The sequence below is a fragment of the Octodon degus genome, unplaced genomic scaffold, assembly GCF_000260255.1.
Source record: "Octodon degus isolate 3935 unplaced genomic scaffold, OctDeg1.0 scaffold00035, whole genome shotgun sequence".
NCBI classification, from domain to species: domain Eukaryota; kingdom Metazoa; phylum Chordata; class Mammalia; order Rodentia; family Octodontidae; genus Octodon; species Octodon degus.
This window is the reverse complement of record NW_004524611.1, coordinates 10,382,311-10,400,101: the sequence shown is the minus strand read 5'-3', so window position 1 is coordinate 10,400,101 and position 17,791 is coordinate 10,382,311. Positions and strand designations below refer to the sequence as shown.

The 17,791-nt window shown below is 39.3% G+C and overlaps 1 protein-coding gene across 1 annotated transcript in view; it reads left to right on the top strand.

Moving 5' to 3' along the window:
• The first annotated feature begins 213 nt into the window (after positions 1–213).
• Positions 214–17,791, top strand: part of LOC111816575 (autism susceptibility gene 2 protein-like) — a 589,696-nt gene continuing 572,118 nt past the window's right edge. The window contains exon 1 of the mRNA XM_023714307.1: positions 214–1,591. Coding sequence (XP_023570075.1) covers positions 1,292–1,591 — 300 coding nt within the window. The 5' untranslated portion in view covers positions 214–1,291. The remainder of the gene's footprint in view (positions 1,592–17,791) is intronic.

The window sequence follows — 17,791 nt, the reverse complement described above, 5'->3', positions numbered from 1 at the left end:
CGGAGGGGGAGGAGCGGGAGCTGAGCGAGGCAGACGGGCGGGCGGAGGATGGGGCCGAGCCCGGGCTCCCGCGGCAGCCGCCCGGGGACACGCCGTGCACCCTCCGGCTCGGGGCTTTCGCGGCGGCAGCGGCGGCGGCTGCGTTAGCGGCGAGAGCGGTGTTTCCGTCAGCGCTTCTCCCTCCGGCGGGCGACGAGGAGAGGCGGCGGCGGCGGCGGCGGCGGCGCGGCGGCACGGGCACACCGGTGTCTCTCGCTGGAGATTTCTTTCTGCTTTCCTCACCGACTGACTGACCCACCCCCTCCCTGATTAATATTGTTTTTTGGAGGAAGGGTGATCTCTTCTCTGGGACTGGAAAACATTTTTTGTGAGGAAGGGTGTGTGTGTGAGGGGGGGCGGGTGGCAGCGGCAGGGTTTGCTTCTTTTCTTCTTTCTTCTCTCCTCCCCCCAGACCGAAAAGCAAACCCCACACTGCTCCAGCATCCTCCTTCCTCCTCTTCCTGAGCCTCCCTTCCCCTCCTACCGCTTCGCAGTTTCACCGTCTCCTCTGCTAATGATTGCATTATTATTATTATGCTTCCTTCCCAGGGAGGGGGTCTCACCCCTCTGCGTTCGGTCCCCAACCTTGGTCTCCCCTGGATGCAATTCCTTAAAAATTTTGCAGCCTGGGAGTGAGTTTTCTCCGAGGCGTGTGTGAGAGGTGGCCCGGGGGGTAGTGTTGTTTTCAAGTTCATTGCCCCCACTTTTACCGCGACCTTTTCGGACCTGATTTTGGATCCCGGGGGTGGGGAGGGGGGAGAAGGGTGTGCAGGCGTTTTGGGGGGGGCGCGGCAGAGAATGGCCGCGGGGAGGGCTCCCCGGAGCCTCCCAGTCTCTTGATCAAAGCATTCCGCTATTCTGATTTATTGCCTGCTTGGTGAGTTATTTTTTTTCCTCTCTAAAGGAGACCTGTGTGTTCAGCCATTACTTTGCTCGGCGCTGCTCCCAGGCATCTCCGACCCTCAGTGCGGCGGGGAGCCCCACACTTGGGCTCTGCGCCCCCGTCCCTCCTCCCCTCTCTCCGCCCCTTCCCCCTTTTCTTTCTCCTCTCTTTCTTCCCCTCTCTCCCTTCTTTCGGCCGCCGTCTCCCCCGCGCCCTCCTCGAGGCGGAGGGAAGCCGTGATCGGGAGAGGGAGGGCTCGGTGTCATTTTTTTTTTTTTTTTTGGTGAGCGTGTGTGTGAGTGTGTGTGGCCGCGGCCGGAGCCTGTGGCGGGCGGCAGGCGAACAGGGGGACCCCGGCGCGGCACAGCCATGGATGGCCCGACGCGGGGCCATGGACTCCGCAAAAAGCGGCGGTCGCGGTCGCAGCGAGATCGGGAGAGGCGCTCCCGGGGCGGGCTGGGGGCCGGCGGCGGAGGGGCCGGCCGGACCCGGGCGCCCTCGCTCGCCTCGTCGTCTGGCTCCGACAAGGAAGACAATGGGAAGCCCCCGTCCTCCGCCCCGTCCCGGCCCAGACCCCCGCGGAGGAAGCGGAGAGAGTCCACCTCGGCCGAAGAGGACATCATTGATGGATTTGCCATGACCAGCTTTGTCACTTTTGAAGCGCTGGAGGTAAGGGGGTCCCCCTTCCTTTCCCCCCTTTTCCTCCCTGGTTTCCCTTTATTCACGACCCCACTTGGCTGCGCCGGGTGTCCCCAGCTTCGCCCGCGGTTCTTAGGGCGGGCAGGCAGGCAGGCTGTCTGTCTGTCTAGGCTGAGGTCTTTTTGTTGGGGGGAGCAGGGGGCGCGGGCAGACAGGCAGCAGGAGGGAATTGCAAAACCGTGCCTGGTCTCCTGGTTTGCTCGTTTGTCACTCGCCTTTCCCCTGCGCCCCCTCCCTGCACCCCCTATACAGCAGATGGGCCCGAAGAAGGGGTTCAGGCATCACAACAATGCGCCCCCTCTCCACCGGTAGCTCTGCCCCTACCCCTTCCTCGTCTCCCTCCCCAATCATGGCTTCTTGGCTAGTGGAAGTCTGTTTGCAGGGTTTGGGGCGCCTGTGGATGGTTCTGTGTGTGCTTTCTCCAGAACCATATGTCCCTATGTGTCTGTCTAGTGTATGTATTTCCTGGATGTCCTCCGGACCGGAGGCTGATGGGGTTTTATGGTTTCTTTGCCACCCCCCCCACGCCTTTTTTTTTTTTTTTTTTTTTTTTGGCGAAGCTTGGGAAGGGGGCGTTTTCTCTTGGATAGCAGAAAGGAGGGAGGAGGGGAGAGAAGAGGAAAGGATGGAATATCTTTCTGTATTGTGAATGAGGGTCTATTACAGAAAAGGTTAATTATAATATCTATACACATACACGTATGTGTGTGTGTGTGTGTGTGTGTGTGTGTGTGTACACATGAGTAATTTAGTTGAAGGACAGAAAAAGGTACACCAGGGAGCACTGGTGGAAGCAAAGAATAAAATCCTAGCTGGTTACTGAAGGGCTTGTCACCAATTGTCCTTTTCCTTTTTGTGTGTGTGTTCTTTTTCTCCTTCCTAAGTAATTTGCTTTGTGTGTGGTGTGGTATATGTTGTGGTGTGGTGTGGTGTATGTGTGTGTCTTTATTCCATAGGCACCTGCAGGCAGCGTTCATTTTTAAATGCACATTTTCCTGCTGGCTAAGAGGCTCATGGGGTGGGTGTTGAGAGGAGGGAGCTTCAGGGAGACTATCCAGGGGTCACTGGAAAGTATCTTTGCCTGAACAGATCTGATTTGGTGCTAGGATTGGTCACTGGTCTCTATAAATTTAACCGCCTTCTTTGCTTCCCTACCTCCCCCACCTCCCTGTCTCCACCCCCAATACACACTGCACACGGAAGGCTTTAGATTTTGTAGAGTTGGTCCAGCTTCCTTAGGCACAAAATCAAGCTGTGAGTTGCTTTTTAGTTCTTTATGCACCTGATGTGATCGTTTGGGGTTCCTGAAGGAAACTTTTCTCCTTCCTTTTGGTTTTCTTGCTGTATTGTGGTATTGTTTCAGATGTTCACATGCAAGCTTTGTTAATGAAAGCTTAAATCTCATATACAGTAACTATGCAGGTTTAGATTGCTGGTTCTGTGTGTTTGAATGCCAGGTTTAAGTATTTTTCAAAAGACATTTTTCCTGTCAGTTTTTTCTGTCAACTGCTTTTGATTGGAATTGTGGTGGTTGTTTGCAGTGGTTGTGGAGAAGAGGAGGGTGATGGTATTTATTGGTGGTGACCATAGAGTTTTGATGTTAGTGACTGAATGAGTTACCCTTCAGTTCTACAACTGGTACTGAATTGGCTAAAATTTTTCAATGTTGAGGCTTACCACTTAGGGTAATTTTAAGTGTAGCTTTCACTTTGCCAAGGTGGGTGGGAACTGTAAGGTGTAACCTGTTTCTCTTCCTTGCTTTAACATAGGAACTGAACCCACAGCACTTATCCTAAGAATTTGGTTCAACATTGCTTAGCAAGGTATTTACTTGTAAGAGCTGGTTGCATGTGGTTCTGCTTTTTTCATGGTTATTCACTACTGCTGTGTGGCCCCTCTGGATTCCCATGATTATTTTCAAAGGTTGTTTAGAGAGGGATCATGCATTTTGTCTTTGATTGTTTTATTTATAGTAAGTAGCTGTTTGACTAGGCTGGTGATGTATCTATATCTATATACTCTATACTTTAGGCTATGAGAAAATGTGCCCATTCTAGTTTTATTTTTGAGCTTAAAAAACTTTTTAGTTTTTAGAGAAGATCCAGTTCAAAAAAATGTACCATTAGTGCCATTTCTTTCCTTGCTGCAATTAGTTTTTTTTTCTTTTTTTTTGCTGCTTATCTAGCTTTAAAACCCATGTTACTTTGGTCAGTTGAACACTATATCACTGTTCTATTTAATATCATATATATATATATAGGTATAGGAAATCTAATTTTTAAAAAAGTGTATATGTAAAAATGTATATAAGAATGTGAACATGTCCAGAGTAGGCCATACAGTAAATCAAACCCTATATATCCAACACCAGGGATCGCAACTACCAAGTTATATCTCATTTTGCTTCTAATTTTCTTCCATAGTCACCCCATTCCCTGTGTGATATGATCTCATCTATAAATATATCTACGTATCTCTAAATTATGTCTCAAAAAAACCCCCACATCACCATCATCACTCCTAAGCACATGAAAAGTTTCTTCTATCAAGTATCTTCTCAGTGTTTCCTTTAAAAGGCCTGACTTTTATAAGAAAGTTGTTAACATTTTTAGATTAAAAGCACACCCTAAGGAGAAATCATTTATATTTGTTTGGTTCTTTGGCAAAAGTTAGATTTATAGGCTGCTTGTTACCACACTGTATCCATGTTGAATGGTTAGAACATAGGTGTCTAGTTATTTCTCAAAACCTTTGAGATGTTCCATTGTGCACAGATTTGAACTATGACCAAGAAATGCGAGGGCTTCTTAGAGAACAGACAACTACAGTATGAACTCAGAAATGTATGTTAAGAGAATGTTTGTAAATGTTAAGAACTATTATAGCTATGAAGAATTGCCCTAAATACACAGTGTATTTTGGTGCCTGGTGCCTAGTGTTTAGAAGTGAAAACGGTTGTCACCAAGTATCATCAAGGCCGTTGCTGGTATGATGTTGTGATAAACTAGAAATACTGCCTTGAACAGCTAAGCTTACAGCTCATGCCAGTTAAAAGTAATAGTTGAAAAACTGTGGAGCAAGATACTATGAGTATGATAATGAACTCTTTGACTCCATGATTTTGTTCTGAGTAGCTGATTTTGGGCTTCCCTTTTTAAAAAGAAGCTCCTAACTCCTAATGAAAGTGTTGATGTAAGGAGTTCAGTCTAGCTATGGTGATACTGAAGCCTGAAGTAAAAATAATAAACTTGTCTATGAGAGCCTACGTTTTATGCTGATCATTCTTTAGTATTGTTGGAATCTTATTTAAGATGATGAAAGCTTTGAAGGTAGTTTGACAGGTCCCACACTTTCAAGCTAGTGAAACTGGCTGAGGTAGTTTCATATTCTGCACAGACACTTATCTTGAGTAATTGTGCCCTGAAGTTCAAGTGTATGATTATGAAGAGTCTCATGATAGAAGATAAGAGGGTAGGTGAGGAGGCGAAAGTTGAACATGGTGTTCATTTCATTATGCAGTTGAGAAGTAGAATTACTATTTGGATATGGTATTGTTTATTTAAATGTTCCGTGAATGACAAGCTGAGAACAAGTATCCCCAGATAGCATGTTCAGTTAAAAAAAAACGAAAACTAAGAACAGTTGCTGTTTGGCAGTCAAATTATAAATGGAATGTTGGGGTTCTAGTACTGTTGGTGTGTCCTGATTTACTTTAGTACAATACTTTTTTGTTCTTCTTTGACTTTCTGTGTAGTTTGTTATTAGGAAACCTTTTGAACTTCATGAATGAAAATTTAACTTTGCAAATGCATTATTTTCCCCTTTATTCCTTTTTCATCTGTTGTGTTCTTTGGGCATCTTCCTTCAATTCAATTGACCAACAGGGAAAATAATGGAATTGGGAAATCAGCAGACAAGAGGCCTTCTGGAGTCTTTTAGCCTTGTAAAAATGAAAGAAAACTCATTTCTAGTGGGTAGAAGATCAAATCAAAACTTTTATGTGGTCTTAATTTCCTAGCTGTGTTTCAGGACTTATACATCAGTTGTCTTAAGCAGGCTATATAATATTTGATATACTTATAACATGCTCTGTTAATAGGATCTAATTGTTACAGTCAAACCTTAGTTGTTTAAAAAAATTAATGATGTTCCATATATCAGTCACCAGATATTATGGATTGTTTAATAATGCAAGATACTAGGAGTACAGAGGAACCTAAAATACATACAGAGCAACTTGAATTAGCTCTTTCATTGATAAATTAAATCTAGCACTTACAAAATAATTTTGAAACATACTGCACCATGTTTTCAGAGACAGATGGTGAGATAGGCAGAAGTGTTGCCAGAGAAATGGGTCTTTAGAAGGATGAAGTGATTTGTGTAGATAACATAGGATTGGAGGACAGGAGAGCATACCAAAGGAATATTGAGAAAGGCACAGAAATAAGACCAGTGAGAAGATGCTCTGTGATTAATTAGGACTTTGATCAAGGAAGGGCTTAGGAATGAATACAAAAGTAAAATGAATGCAAAAGTAAAAAGATTGTGTGTGAAAGGGTCAGAAAACCTGTCTAGTCATGAGCTTTCTAACTAGTGTGTGACCTTTCATAGCAAGTTAACTTTCTGAAAAAATTTTCTTCATCCCTTAGTGGAAAGACTTAGAGCAAAAGTTCTCAAACTGGAAGTGAACATGGTGTTATCTATGAACAGGATAGTCATAGATTGTGTTCCAGACCAAAACAGGGTAATCCATCCTCCAATAGATTTTAGAATTAAAGAGTTATATGGGATTAAATGAACTTTATTATGTAAATATGAGTTTTGAATATCAGAGACGGTAATGCAGTGTGCCTTATTTCCTAAATTTATTTGTTCACAGGGCCTGATTAGTTTCAGTATTGTAATTTGTAATCCAGTTTGGGAAATACTAGGCAAGATTTCAAAAAATTTTTAAAGATTTTGGAGTTTTTGTAATTTCTGAGTTTAAGGTGAGTGGTTTGATGGTACACAACTTGAAAAAATCAGGCACGGAGGCTTGCCCTGTGGGAGGCTGTTGCTTAAGCAGGTGAGGTTACGGGACTGTGGTATATAGATAGTCAGGGAGATTAGTTCACTTCATTTTCTCCTCATGTCTTCTGCCTGGTGTCAGTCTTTTCACTGATTGTTAGAAACCCCACATAAGGTGAATCTTGGTGAATGATTCTCGTTAATACCTTTTCAGTGTGATAGCAGCTCAGTTTGGATGCCACCAGGTTGCCCTCCCGCCACTATGTTTTGTTTTCTTTTGGTCCCTTCTATGTACTGCTGCTTTTTAGCAACCTTGAAAAGAAAGAGAAAGTGGGTTAACACTGATGTTAAAACAAAGATTTTAGATTAACTCCCTTTTGTTTGCTACATATGAAGTGATAATTCAAAAAGGGTCAGAATCTGTCTTCTGCTGTTACAGAGCCAGGGAAAGCTGTGGAGCCTTTTGGATTGCATGTTTCACTTTCTGTCTTGGAAAGTTTAGCCATGGGATGGTAGAGTAAGGGGGTCATTTTCAGCATTTCACGTCTGATAGTGTACATAGCTGTTAGGGCTTAAAGAGTTCTTAATGATAAGGTTTGGAAACAAGGAAAAGTGTGAATAGTTCTCTGATTATGAATCCAATAATTTTATCATACTTACTGAATTTAATGTTTGACTCTAAAAGGCCACATATCACTGGAGGATATTTATGTGAGATGAAGTCAAAGGTTGTGGTAGGGTGATTCCACATGGCTCATGTTAGCCGCAGAAATTATGTCAGCTAGTTTTGGTGAATAGCAGGGTATAAATTAATCATATTTTAAAAAAGAATCACAAAACTAATGATTGTGCTTTTGAGCCTCTCTTAGTGGTGTTAGCTTTCTGTGTTGGAAAATGGTTAAAATGTGATTCAGGGAATGTTGTACGTGATAGATTCTGAAACCCTTCTATATAGCAGTTACATATACTGCCAAAAATAAATGGTGGTTATTTAGTTTCAGAGAACGTTAGGATTAGAAATAAAGTGCCCAGATGGAAGTAAACAATGAAGGAGTTAAGGAATAATTTAGGTCCTGAGGACTATAAGATTTGAAAGTGTAAGAGCATTAATAATGGTAGTTACTTTTTGGTGGAGTGTTGTATGAATATATATGGGTGAGTTTTATTTTACTCTTATCCTGAATAAGGTTCCTAATATATACTAAATGTAGTCTATGTAAGTACCTTGTGCTGTATGCTGCTTCCCCCCCCCAAGAAATAGGCTTCTCTCTGTTTAAGCTTAAGCATTATATACTATAGATTTAGCAATAAACAAACACACAAACTTGGTAATTGGGTAACAACTATGTGAGAAAAATCTTCAATGCATCACATGCACACACCCATGCACTCGCCCATGCATGCACACAGACAGAGACAGAGAGACAGAGAGGAGAAAGAGAGAGATTTGAAATCTCATATAATTGAAAGTAGGAAGAAAATATGGTAATTAATTTGATGAAACAAGACAAGACAATTAAAAACAATTTGGAAAGATTGTTAGTTTTTGCAGCACTGTTTGTTGTATATAATCTGTACCTATTTCATGGACTGTGTTTTAGAATGGGAGACAGAAAGTAAGGCTGAGTCCCTTAGTGTGTTTTCTTTCTTTTAGATCTGAGCTTTGTTCTTTCTTCACTTCTTGTGTGAAACTTGAAGGGCAGAGATAATTTCTATGTATGTCCTGTTATCTTTCAGTACAGGTCATTGCAAGGTTACAAAGAATAGGTCCTTATGCTGTTAGTAGTAAGAGGAGAGAAGGAGTGAATTTCACATCATCTGACTGCATTGGCTTAGTTTGCAAGGAATTAGGCAAATGTACTTTTCTGTGTCGCAGTCCTGTTCAGGTCTCTGATCCATTAGTTGTAAGGGCATCTGGAGGCTTAACATCATGAGTTGCTGTCTTCTTTGGAAATGTTTATTTCATACATTACTGAATGTGGCAATCTTAATGTAGGGTCCAGTTAGATAAGTGATCCCACTTGTAGTCTGCCACTCTGCATCTCTGCTTCCTTTACTGTATTGCTATGAAAGTTATGGATGTAGATCAATAGAAGGTAGTAGATTTAGAAAGTTGTAGGTAAGATGTAGAAACTTGAAAATTTCTAAACTTTGATTATTTGAACACTGGTAATTGGTTTGAGGGCCTATAATAGTCTGTGAGGGTGAATTACTTGCCATGGTTTTCTGGGCTATTTTACCTCATCTTTATGATTTCTTAGTTTTCATTTGAGCTCTAGAGTTCGCCTGAATAAAAAATGACAGACTGCTAACTGCATGCAAATATTTTATTGTCATTTTGGCTTTTTACCTTTTCCCATGGTGCTATAGACCTCCTTAGTACCTCCAGAAACCTAGAAAATTTATATACAATAAATTTGAAGTCACAGAACAGTGGAAAGCCTGAATGAATAGTGGCAAATGGCTAACGCAGGTCAGGATTAATTTTTGGCAGAAAATGTTCATGTTGTAACTACTTTGTGGTTGCTACTCAGTGAAGCTCAGCCTGGAAAGACAGACTGTGACTTTTGGCTATATGGGTGAAATTTGATACTTTCAAACTAACTCATGAATCTGAAGCTGTCAAGGGTCAAGTTGTGATGATAAGACAATGAGAGATGTGACTTTTCTTGTTGTCCATAAACCTATGCTTGTTTTAGGCTTTTGTAAAATTTATGATGGCAGTGATACTGTAGAATTTAAAACAAATAATTATTTCTAATTGTAATTGTGTAATAATTATATAATTAATAATTCTATAATTCTATAGTAATTATAATTCAATATTACAATTACCCCTCAATTGTTTTGATGAAGTAGATTTTTTTTCTTTTAGGTCTTTATTTGCTTAATACTTGTGGCTAACAGTTGCTGGTTAACTGTGTTCAGTGAATAATTTGACTGAGTTAAATAAGCAGATGACAGTAGAAACCCAAAGAGAATGAAAATGTAGGTAAACACAATAGTCCAACATTAGATGGTCACTTTATCACTTGTTTTCACTCAAGATAGAAATTCCAGTGACTTATGTCCATTTGCTCTGTGCATGTTAAATTGGTAAAAGTAATAAAAGTTGGGATGGTGCTTTTTTGACAAATGATCTTATATAGTTTAAGTGAAATTATGCTTTCCCTAGAGCAAATGGGAGAACTAAGCATCTTTTTGGTATGGTGCAGTACCATGTGTTATCACTTACTCCATTCATGTTTATTATGGTTATCATTTGGTTACTTGTAAAAATTATAGTTTTGAGATAAGTACACAGAGCTAAATCTTTAGGAGGTATTATCCTAAAGTTAGCACCTAAACTTTTTCAGAAACCCTATTAATCCATTTTACCACAGCTATTGCTAACTCACATATTTTTCTGAACTGCTGTGGCATCAGAGGCACAGTTGTCTTTATCATCTTTCATTTTGCAGATGGAAACAGTGTACAGGGCTGAATTGAGCTCTCCAGATCACACTGGGGGTTGAGCTCTGACTGTTATACCATGAAATGAGGAGACTATCTGCTTTCTCCTTATTGGCTGTGGGTGGGTTTCATGGGGAATTGTGGATGAAAGTTGTGGGAAAGAAAAGTAATACCGCTCCTATATGGTGAACATCTATGATTGTAAAAGTGTTTCTCTAATGTTCTGATTGTTAATATTAATAACCTTTAAAAACATTCTTGCCTTCTTCCCCACATTGTTCCTCAGTAGTGTATTACCCTGATATTCATTGCACTTTTTCTGTTGTAAAAAAATAAAGGTACATTTATTTTTTTTTTAAATTGCCACCTTTACCTCTCCCTAATGAAGGTCTAAAAGATAATATGATATTATGTTGAGAATATTATAGTTTCTTATTCTTGATTATCTAATGGTAAGATAAAATAACTTTTCACATAAGATGATCTTAATGTGGCTTCTTACAGTTTTAACATTTCTTTTGGAGGGGGGCATTTTCTTCAGTTTAGCCATATAGGAAAAGAAACTCAGAGTGGCTTAACATTCATAGCAGAACATAAGAAACAAGGGAACTTCAGAATATGTTTGAGTTGAAGACTAAACCAAACTTTCTTCTGAAGAAAGATTCAAAATATTAAATCCACATGATATGTTGGCTAAGGCATCTTGTCTGTTTATTGCTGAGCCAGAAAATTTATAACAACTGTTTGTCATGTGTATATATTTATAACCATTCATGTAATGAAAAGTTTTTGTGGGATTGTAATGACATATCAAGATGGATATAATTAAAGCGGAAGCAGATTGACACCCTGAATTAAATACAAACCATAAAATAGGATACCTGAACATCATTCCTTACATATTTACTGCTGGGGACAGCCAGCCAAATATGCAAATGAGGACATTGACGAATTTCCCTGGATGTATATGTGGTTGCAGAGAACCCGAACTATTTTATTAATCTTTTATCAAGCATTGTTTAGATTTGCAGCAGCACTGGGATGTGTTAATTTGACAGACCAAACATCTAAGGACTAGAAAGTAGGAAATAATAAGGGGAAGACATGATTGATATGCTGTCCTATAAATAACACATGTGACTGACAGTGGGGCTGAGTAATCTTAAGATCTGTGCTTAATGTCATTAATGGAGTTGTTAAACCAGGATGTTTGAGGTGAACTTCAATCAGGGAAGCTCTGGTTCATTTAAAATGCAGACTTATCTCTACTTACACTCTGGACTGATATGTTGATAAAATTGGTGTAAATCGAATTTTTGTAAATTGGATCAAATGTATCAGGGGAGTTTTCTGTGAAAAATATGTTTTTTTTTTTTTTTTTAAACAGTATAGAGGTCTTCCTCTCAGCAGGGAAATTGAAATGTTGGTAGAGTCACTTTAGATGAATGTTGCTTTCCCTGAGATGTGCATGTGTTCCTATGCTCTTGGAAGAAAGTGACTGACATTTGCATTTTCTGTTCAGGTTTCATACCTCACTAGTTGGTGCTTCCAGAAATAATTGGTGGTGATTTGAATAAGCCTGTGCCATTCAGATTTCAGAGCTTAGTTTTGAGTGTATGCTAAGGAGGGCTTGCAGCTATGAATATGGAATGTGATTTCCATATCTGTTCCAGTGGGGAGTCCAGGCATGTCATAACCACTTCATAGTCATGATTGTGTAGAGACACCCTAACTATAATTTTTCTATATGACAGTTCAGTTTTAAAATTGTAAAGATGCCAAAAGCAGGGATGTATTGTTATTAGAGAAGTAGGTGACATCTGTTATATCTTGTTAACCAGGGGAGAAAAATGCTTTAATCAAAACATCTAATTATGTCCTCTGTCCTGATGAAATATCTTTTGGTAAGTTTTTGGAATTAACCTTAATGGAGGAAACTGGACTCTGTAAGAACTGTGAAGTAAATTTACTCATTCTGTTTTGAAAAACATCTGTCTTCCACCATGGTATGTGTTAATTTTATCAAGTTTCCCTTTATATGGAAAGAGTGGCAGTTTCCAAAGTTGTCTAAGCCAGTGTGAAGTTTTTATTTTTGTCCTCTTCTCACTCCCCTAGCATATGAGGCCCTTAGAGGAAGTTTCAGTTTGCAGATGTGAGCCTCAGAGGATTTGTGGGAGCACAGAGCTACCTGGGGAGGGAGCAAATGATAATTGTAGGTGAGAGGCAAGAGTATAATTTGACTGTGTGCTGGGAGGTGTGATTTCACACCTGAATGTTGAAACCTGCTCTGTTAGACAGTTGTGTTGCTTTAAAATGTTTTATTAACCTGATATATAATGGACCAAATAGTTCTAGGTCACCTTCACTTGAAGGAATGTAACTGTTTTCAGTGAAGTAAGTACAATGTGATTCTAGAAATATTTCCTATGTATACAAGTAATTTTATATAATATTTGAAACTATAAAAAACTGTTTAACTTGGCAAATCTACCCATTTCTACATCCCTTCATCACTTTTAAAAAGTACTTTCACAGTTAGCTAATTATTGATTCACTCAAACATCAAAACCTACCTGCTAAAATTATCACTTTATTTATGTTTCCAGCCCAGAATTAATTTTTCTTTTGAGATAGGAGGTCTCTCTATGCAATTCTAGATGACTTTGAACTCACTGTGTAGCTCAGGCTGGCCTTTGAATTGCAGTGATCTTCTTGCCTGTCTCCCAAGTGTTGGTATTACAGATGTGTACCACCATACCTGGCCAGAATTAATTTTTAACTGCAGCTATTACCTGCTTCCAGAATCACAGATGACGATATATATATATATATATATATATATAATGTATTTAGTATAGGATCTCTACAGGGTTTCACTATGTGAGATTCTCCTTGTGGTGAATCTCCTGTTTTTAGCCTTCCGAGTGCTGGGATTACAGGCTGGCACCACCACACCCAGTCTCAGTCACCATCTCAGTTTGTCCTGGGGTTGGGGCCGGCATGGTACCCTGGGTATAGAACTGCTGCCGCTGTGCTCTGCCTAAGCAGGCACTTTAATCTGCTGGGCTATCTGGCTAGCCTCTGATATTAATTTTAATGATAGTATATTACTAATAGTCTTACTTCTGGGATATAGATTAAGTTAGAGATTTCTTAGTTTTGGGAGCCTTTATTTCACCTTTTTGGAATGATTTTTCCATAAGATTGAGGCCAGTTCCTGTTGGAAACTCATTAGTGAATTCCTGGAACAAAAGTGTAAAATTCGAGTAAGATCTCACACCACCTATAAGGGTATATTTTACTATAGATTCCTAAGTATTTTGTTGTATCAACATATAGTTTAATATAGTAGCATTTGTTTGAGAATCTATTGCACAATAAGAAAGATGTTAGTAGTAGTGTTAGATTTTGGTTTTGTTTTAAACTAATAAGCAGTCACTTGATTCTTCTTGGGAAGGGACCATACTAAACAGCTCTTTGATTTGGAGGAAGGTACTGGAGAGAATGGCACTTTAAGCATGCAAAGAAATCTTTCTATGATGGAGCTACACCAACCCCTCTTTGCTTTTCTTGTTATCTACAAGATAGTATTTCTGGAATATACCTGGTGACATCACATTATTTTCTTGTCATTATTTCCTTTCATTATTTGCACATGTGCAAATTGTTTCATTCTTACTTTAATTTGTTACTTACATTTTTTTATTCTACAAGGAGTATGCTAATGCATGTGGGTGTTAGGTTGCTTCTCATGTGTAGCCCACCCTCAATTTTAGAGTACTGTATTTTTTTGAGAAGGCACTTCCTCATCTCTCTTAGGTTGTATTATACTTACACGTAATTCATCCTCTAGGACTTAAGGATTCAGACCTGGCTGATGTATGACTACAAGCAGTTGGGTAATGATAGTGGTGTTAGTTGGGGATAGGATGGGACTAAATGTTTAAAAGATCACTTGGTGAATTTGGAGATGAGTCAAATTAAACATTTTTGTGAAGGTATTCTTTTTCCAGAAAGGTGATTTTTTTTGGTTAGAACCACTGTGCTCTGAGAAACATAGTCCTGCCCCTCAAAATACTTCAGTAAGTACAGTTATCCTTTTGTACATCTAAAAAGGAAAGAGAGATCTACCTTTACAGATTGTAATTGTAGGGGAGACCCAAATCAAAGACTGTCCTTTGAAATTTAACTACAACTATAAAAATCTAGTGCAATTGGAACCACACCTTTAAGTTCAGGGTGTTAAAATTGACTTCGTATGCTTTAATTTTATGTATGTATAAAATGAGTGTTCTGTATTACCTCAAAGGCTTGACTCAGAATTGAAACTCTTAGATAAGAACTTTGAATTTTTTAACAAGTTTCTTTCTTTCTTTCATTTGTACAGTACATGTTTGCAGTCCATAATATTTACATGACTTGGGTGGAATTGGTACATGTATGTAACACATCTTAATTCCTTTTTCATCCTTTTTCCCTCTTCCATCTGAGACAATTTTATCTCTCCTTTGTTCTATTATCTGTTATTTTGCTCTTTATTTATCCTTTGGTTTTCTAAAAAGAAACCATACAGTATTTAAGCTTGTTTCTGATTTATTTAACTTTATGGTATCAAAGTGCATCCATTTTCCTTTAAATGACTCAGTTTTATCTTTCTTTATGTGAAGATAGTAAATGCCACATTTTCTTTACCCACTTTAACTGTTGGTGGACATGAGGGCTGCTTCCAAGATTTTATTAAGTGATTAACAGGGTAAATATTAAAGACAGTGCCAAGTTCTCAATACATACTTAAAGATTCTTCTACCTTGTCACATCCTGAAATTTAGTAAACAAGGAAACTAGTCAGCTAGCGTAATATTGTACTCTAATAATTCAAAGTAATATACAAATATAGGAAATGTTTACATGAATTTTTTAAATTGCATGTGTTTAAATTGAAAGCCACTTTTCCAAAGCTGTAGGACCTTCCTATTATGGCTTGTGTCTAGATGTATTACCTCAAAGTCTCATGGGGTGAGAGATGGGGCTTTTCCAGAGGTGGCAGAATCTAGAGTGTATTCCTGATTCATGGTGCAATGCTAAGATCAAGGGTGCTAGTCTTCAAGGTAAGTGATTACTAAATCAGTACAACTGACTGGTTTATCAGGGCCCTAATTGTGGTAGCTTGGATATAATATAAGGGGCCAAAAGCCACCGTTAAAGTCTCTTTGCTTTGCTACCTTCTGTCTGCCATGAACTGTTGCCCCTCTGCCATGTACCACCCTGCCTTTGAGGTACAGAATGTGAGCTAAATAAACCGTTTTTCTTAACTTTGGGTGTCCAGTATTTTGTCTCAGCAATGAGCAAAGTAACTAAGACACTGTCACATTCTGATTCAGTAAATTAGTATAATGATTATCAAATTTTATTGCATTCCAAATTATATTATTTCTTTTGGTCAACACAAACCTTTCTGAAATAAGTGAGATAGAGATCAGGAATTCTTTCAACAGATAGAGAAATTATTCTTACTTTAGTAAGTTTACTAATGGACAACAAGAAAACAAACCTTGGATTTTGAACATTTTCTGTATTCTTGCTTCTGTGTTGGTTATAAATACTTGTAAAGTTTTTGATTAAGAAAAAATAGTTTTGCTGAGTTAACACACCTATAATATTCAAATGACAGAATAAACAAAAAAGGGGATGCAGATGAATATCCATTTTATATCTGTGTATTCAAAATGGTTAGGATGGATGTGTAGTTACATTCTCTTAATGAATACAGGGATTTGTTCTAATAGTGTTTGTAAGTAGTATATTATGTCTATATCTTGTACAGCAAATAACCACTGGGAAGAGAGTATGCAATGTGTTAATTATTGAAACTGTCCTACCGATTTGATTTGAAGCTGTCTCATTGCTGTTTGTTTCTCAATAAAATTATGGAAAAAAAAAAGAAACATATGAAATGTCATAAAAGTCACTGGCTAGAAGAAAGTGAAGATTAACCTGGTGGTGTGGCTCCCAGCTGTTAGCCCGGAACTCTGGGAGGCCAAAGCAGGAGGATGGTGTGTTGGAGCTCAGGAACAGCTGTGTGGCAAGCCACGCCATACCACTGCAAGGCCACGTCGTGCCTCCTTTATGTACTGCTGTATTTGTTGGATCACATTTGCCAGCTTTCAAAAAGAGTATAAAGGAAGTAACTTTTTGGAAGAAAAAAAAAAAGAAAGAAAATATAGTTGTGTGAAGATAGACTAGCAAAAATGGGTGTCAGCTTCCTTTAGGGCTGTTTTTTCTATTTACTATTTGCAATTCGACATTACTTTAGTATTTTTTTTTAAATTTATGTATTTGGTACAGGATCTCACTATGCAGCTCGAATGCTTAGTGATCCTCTTGTTTTCAGCCTCCCCAGTGCTGTGATTACAGGCCTGCAACTTCACTCAGACATCGTGGCTGGCTCAGCACGCCAAGGGGCAGGGCTGATGCAGCATGTGGTGCTACAACCCTGGTCCCTGTGCTTGCCTAAGCAGGCACTTAGACCACTGAGCTATTGCACAGGCTCTTACTTTAGCATTCTTACTTTAGCATTCTTGTTGTAGATTTATTGACTGCCCATATTTCAGCCATACTCTTACTTTGTTTCGTATGGTATGCCTGAGATTAGGAACAGAGAAATATGCATACTTGGACTGATTTGGAAATTACATTGTTGAAATACAGCCCATATGGCCATTGAAAAATGGTTAGTACTGCATATAATTGCCTTCTCAATGATGTACTTTGTCATTACTTCCATCTACCGAGAAGCAGTCTTGTAGCATACTGACAGCAGTGGTGTCATTAGAAAACATATGGATATACAAAGGCATTAAATTGTGTTTAGTTTAAGGATTAGATTACTATAGAGAATGTTATAAAAATGCTAGAGGACGGGTCACCAAGCTTTTAATTGATGACTCTTGCTTAGTTCAGCACTGCTAGACTGCATGACAGAAATTTGTGAAGGTCCTATTTACCTGTTCATTGAATATATTTCATATCTCCCCTACAATTAATTGTGTATTGCAGCCAGTTGATTTCTCAGGAGTGTTTCTCCTGACTGTGTATGCCTTGTGTAGTTATTTTCCATGAGACTCCCTCAACTTCTTTTTTCCTAAATGTGAGCCCAAAGTAGGCCAATCTAGAAATGATTTTATTTGAGGATCATTTAGGTGGGAAAAGTCTACATAACAGAGTCAGGAAGCCATGAGATGATTGCCATGTTATAGAATCAGTATCCTCCCTTCATTTGTAGTGTCTCTCTCTACATGGGCCTCAAATTCATTACCCCTGTTCCTCCCTCTGTTAGAAGAAGTAAGGTTAATAACAGCCAAGAGGCTTAATGATAGATTCTAGAGATAGAGGGACCATATGACAGGGCATGGAAAGATGCAGGCCTACTCTCCCTTTAGAGACCTTAGGTGTGCAACAATTCTGGCACATGGTGTGCTTTGAATTTTGGAGGTTTTTTTGTAGCTGCTGATCAGCCATAAGTGGAATCACAGAATAGAGTCAGTTATCAAATGTAATTATTTCTACTTGGGGTCTAACAAATGTGACTCCACCTAGTGGAAGGGACTTTGGTGACCATGTTGGCAGTGGCTTGGCCCCATTCTTTGCCTTTTTTTTTTTTTTTTTTTTTTTAGGTACTGGGGATTCAACTCAGGACCCTGTGCTTGC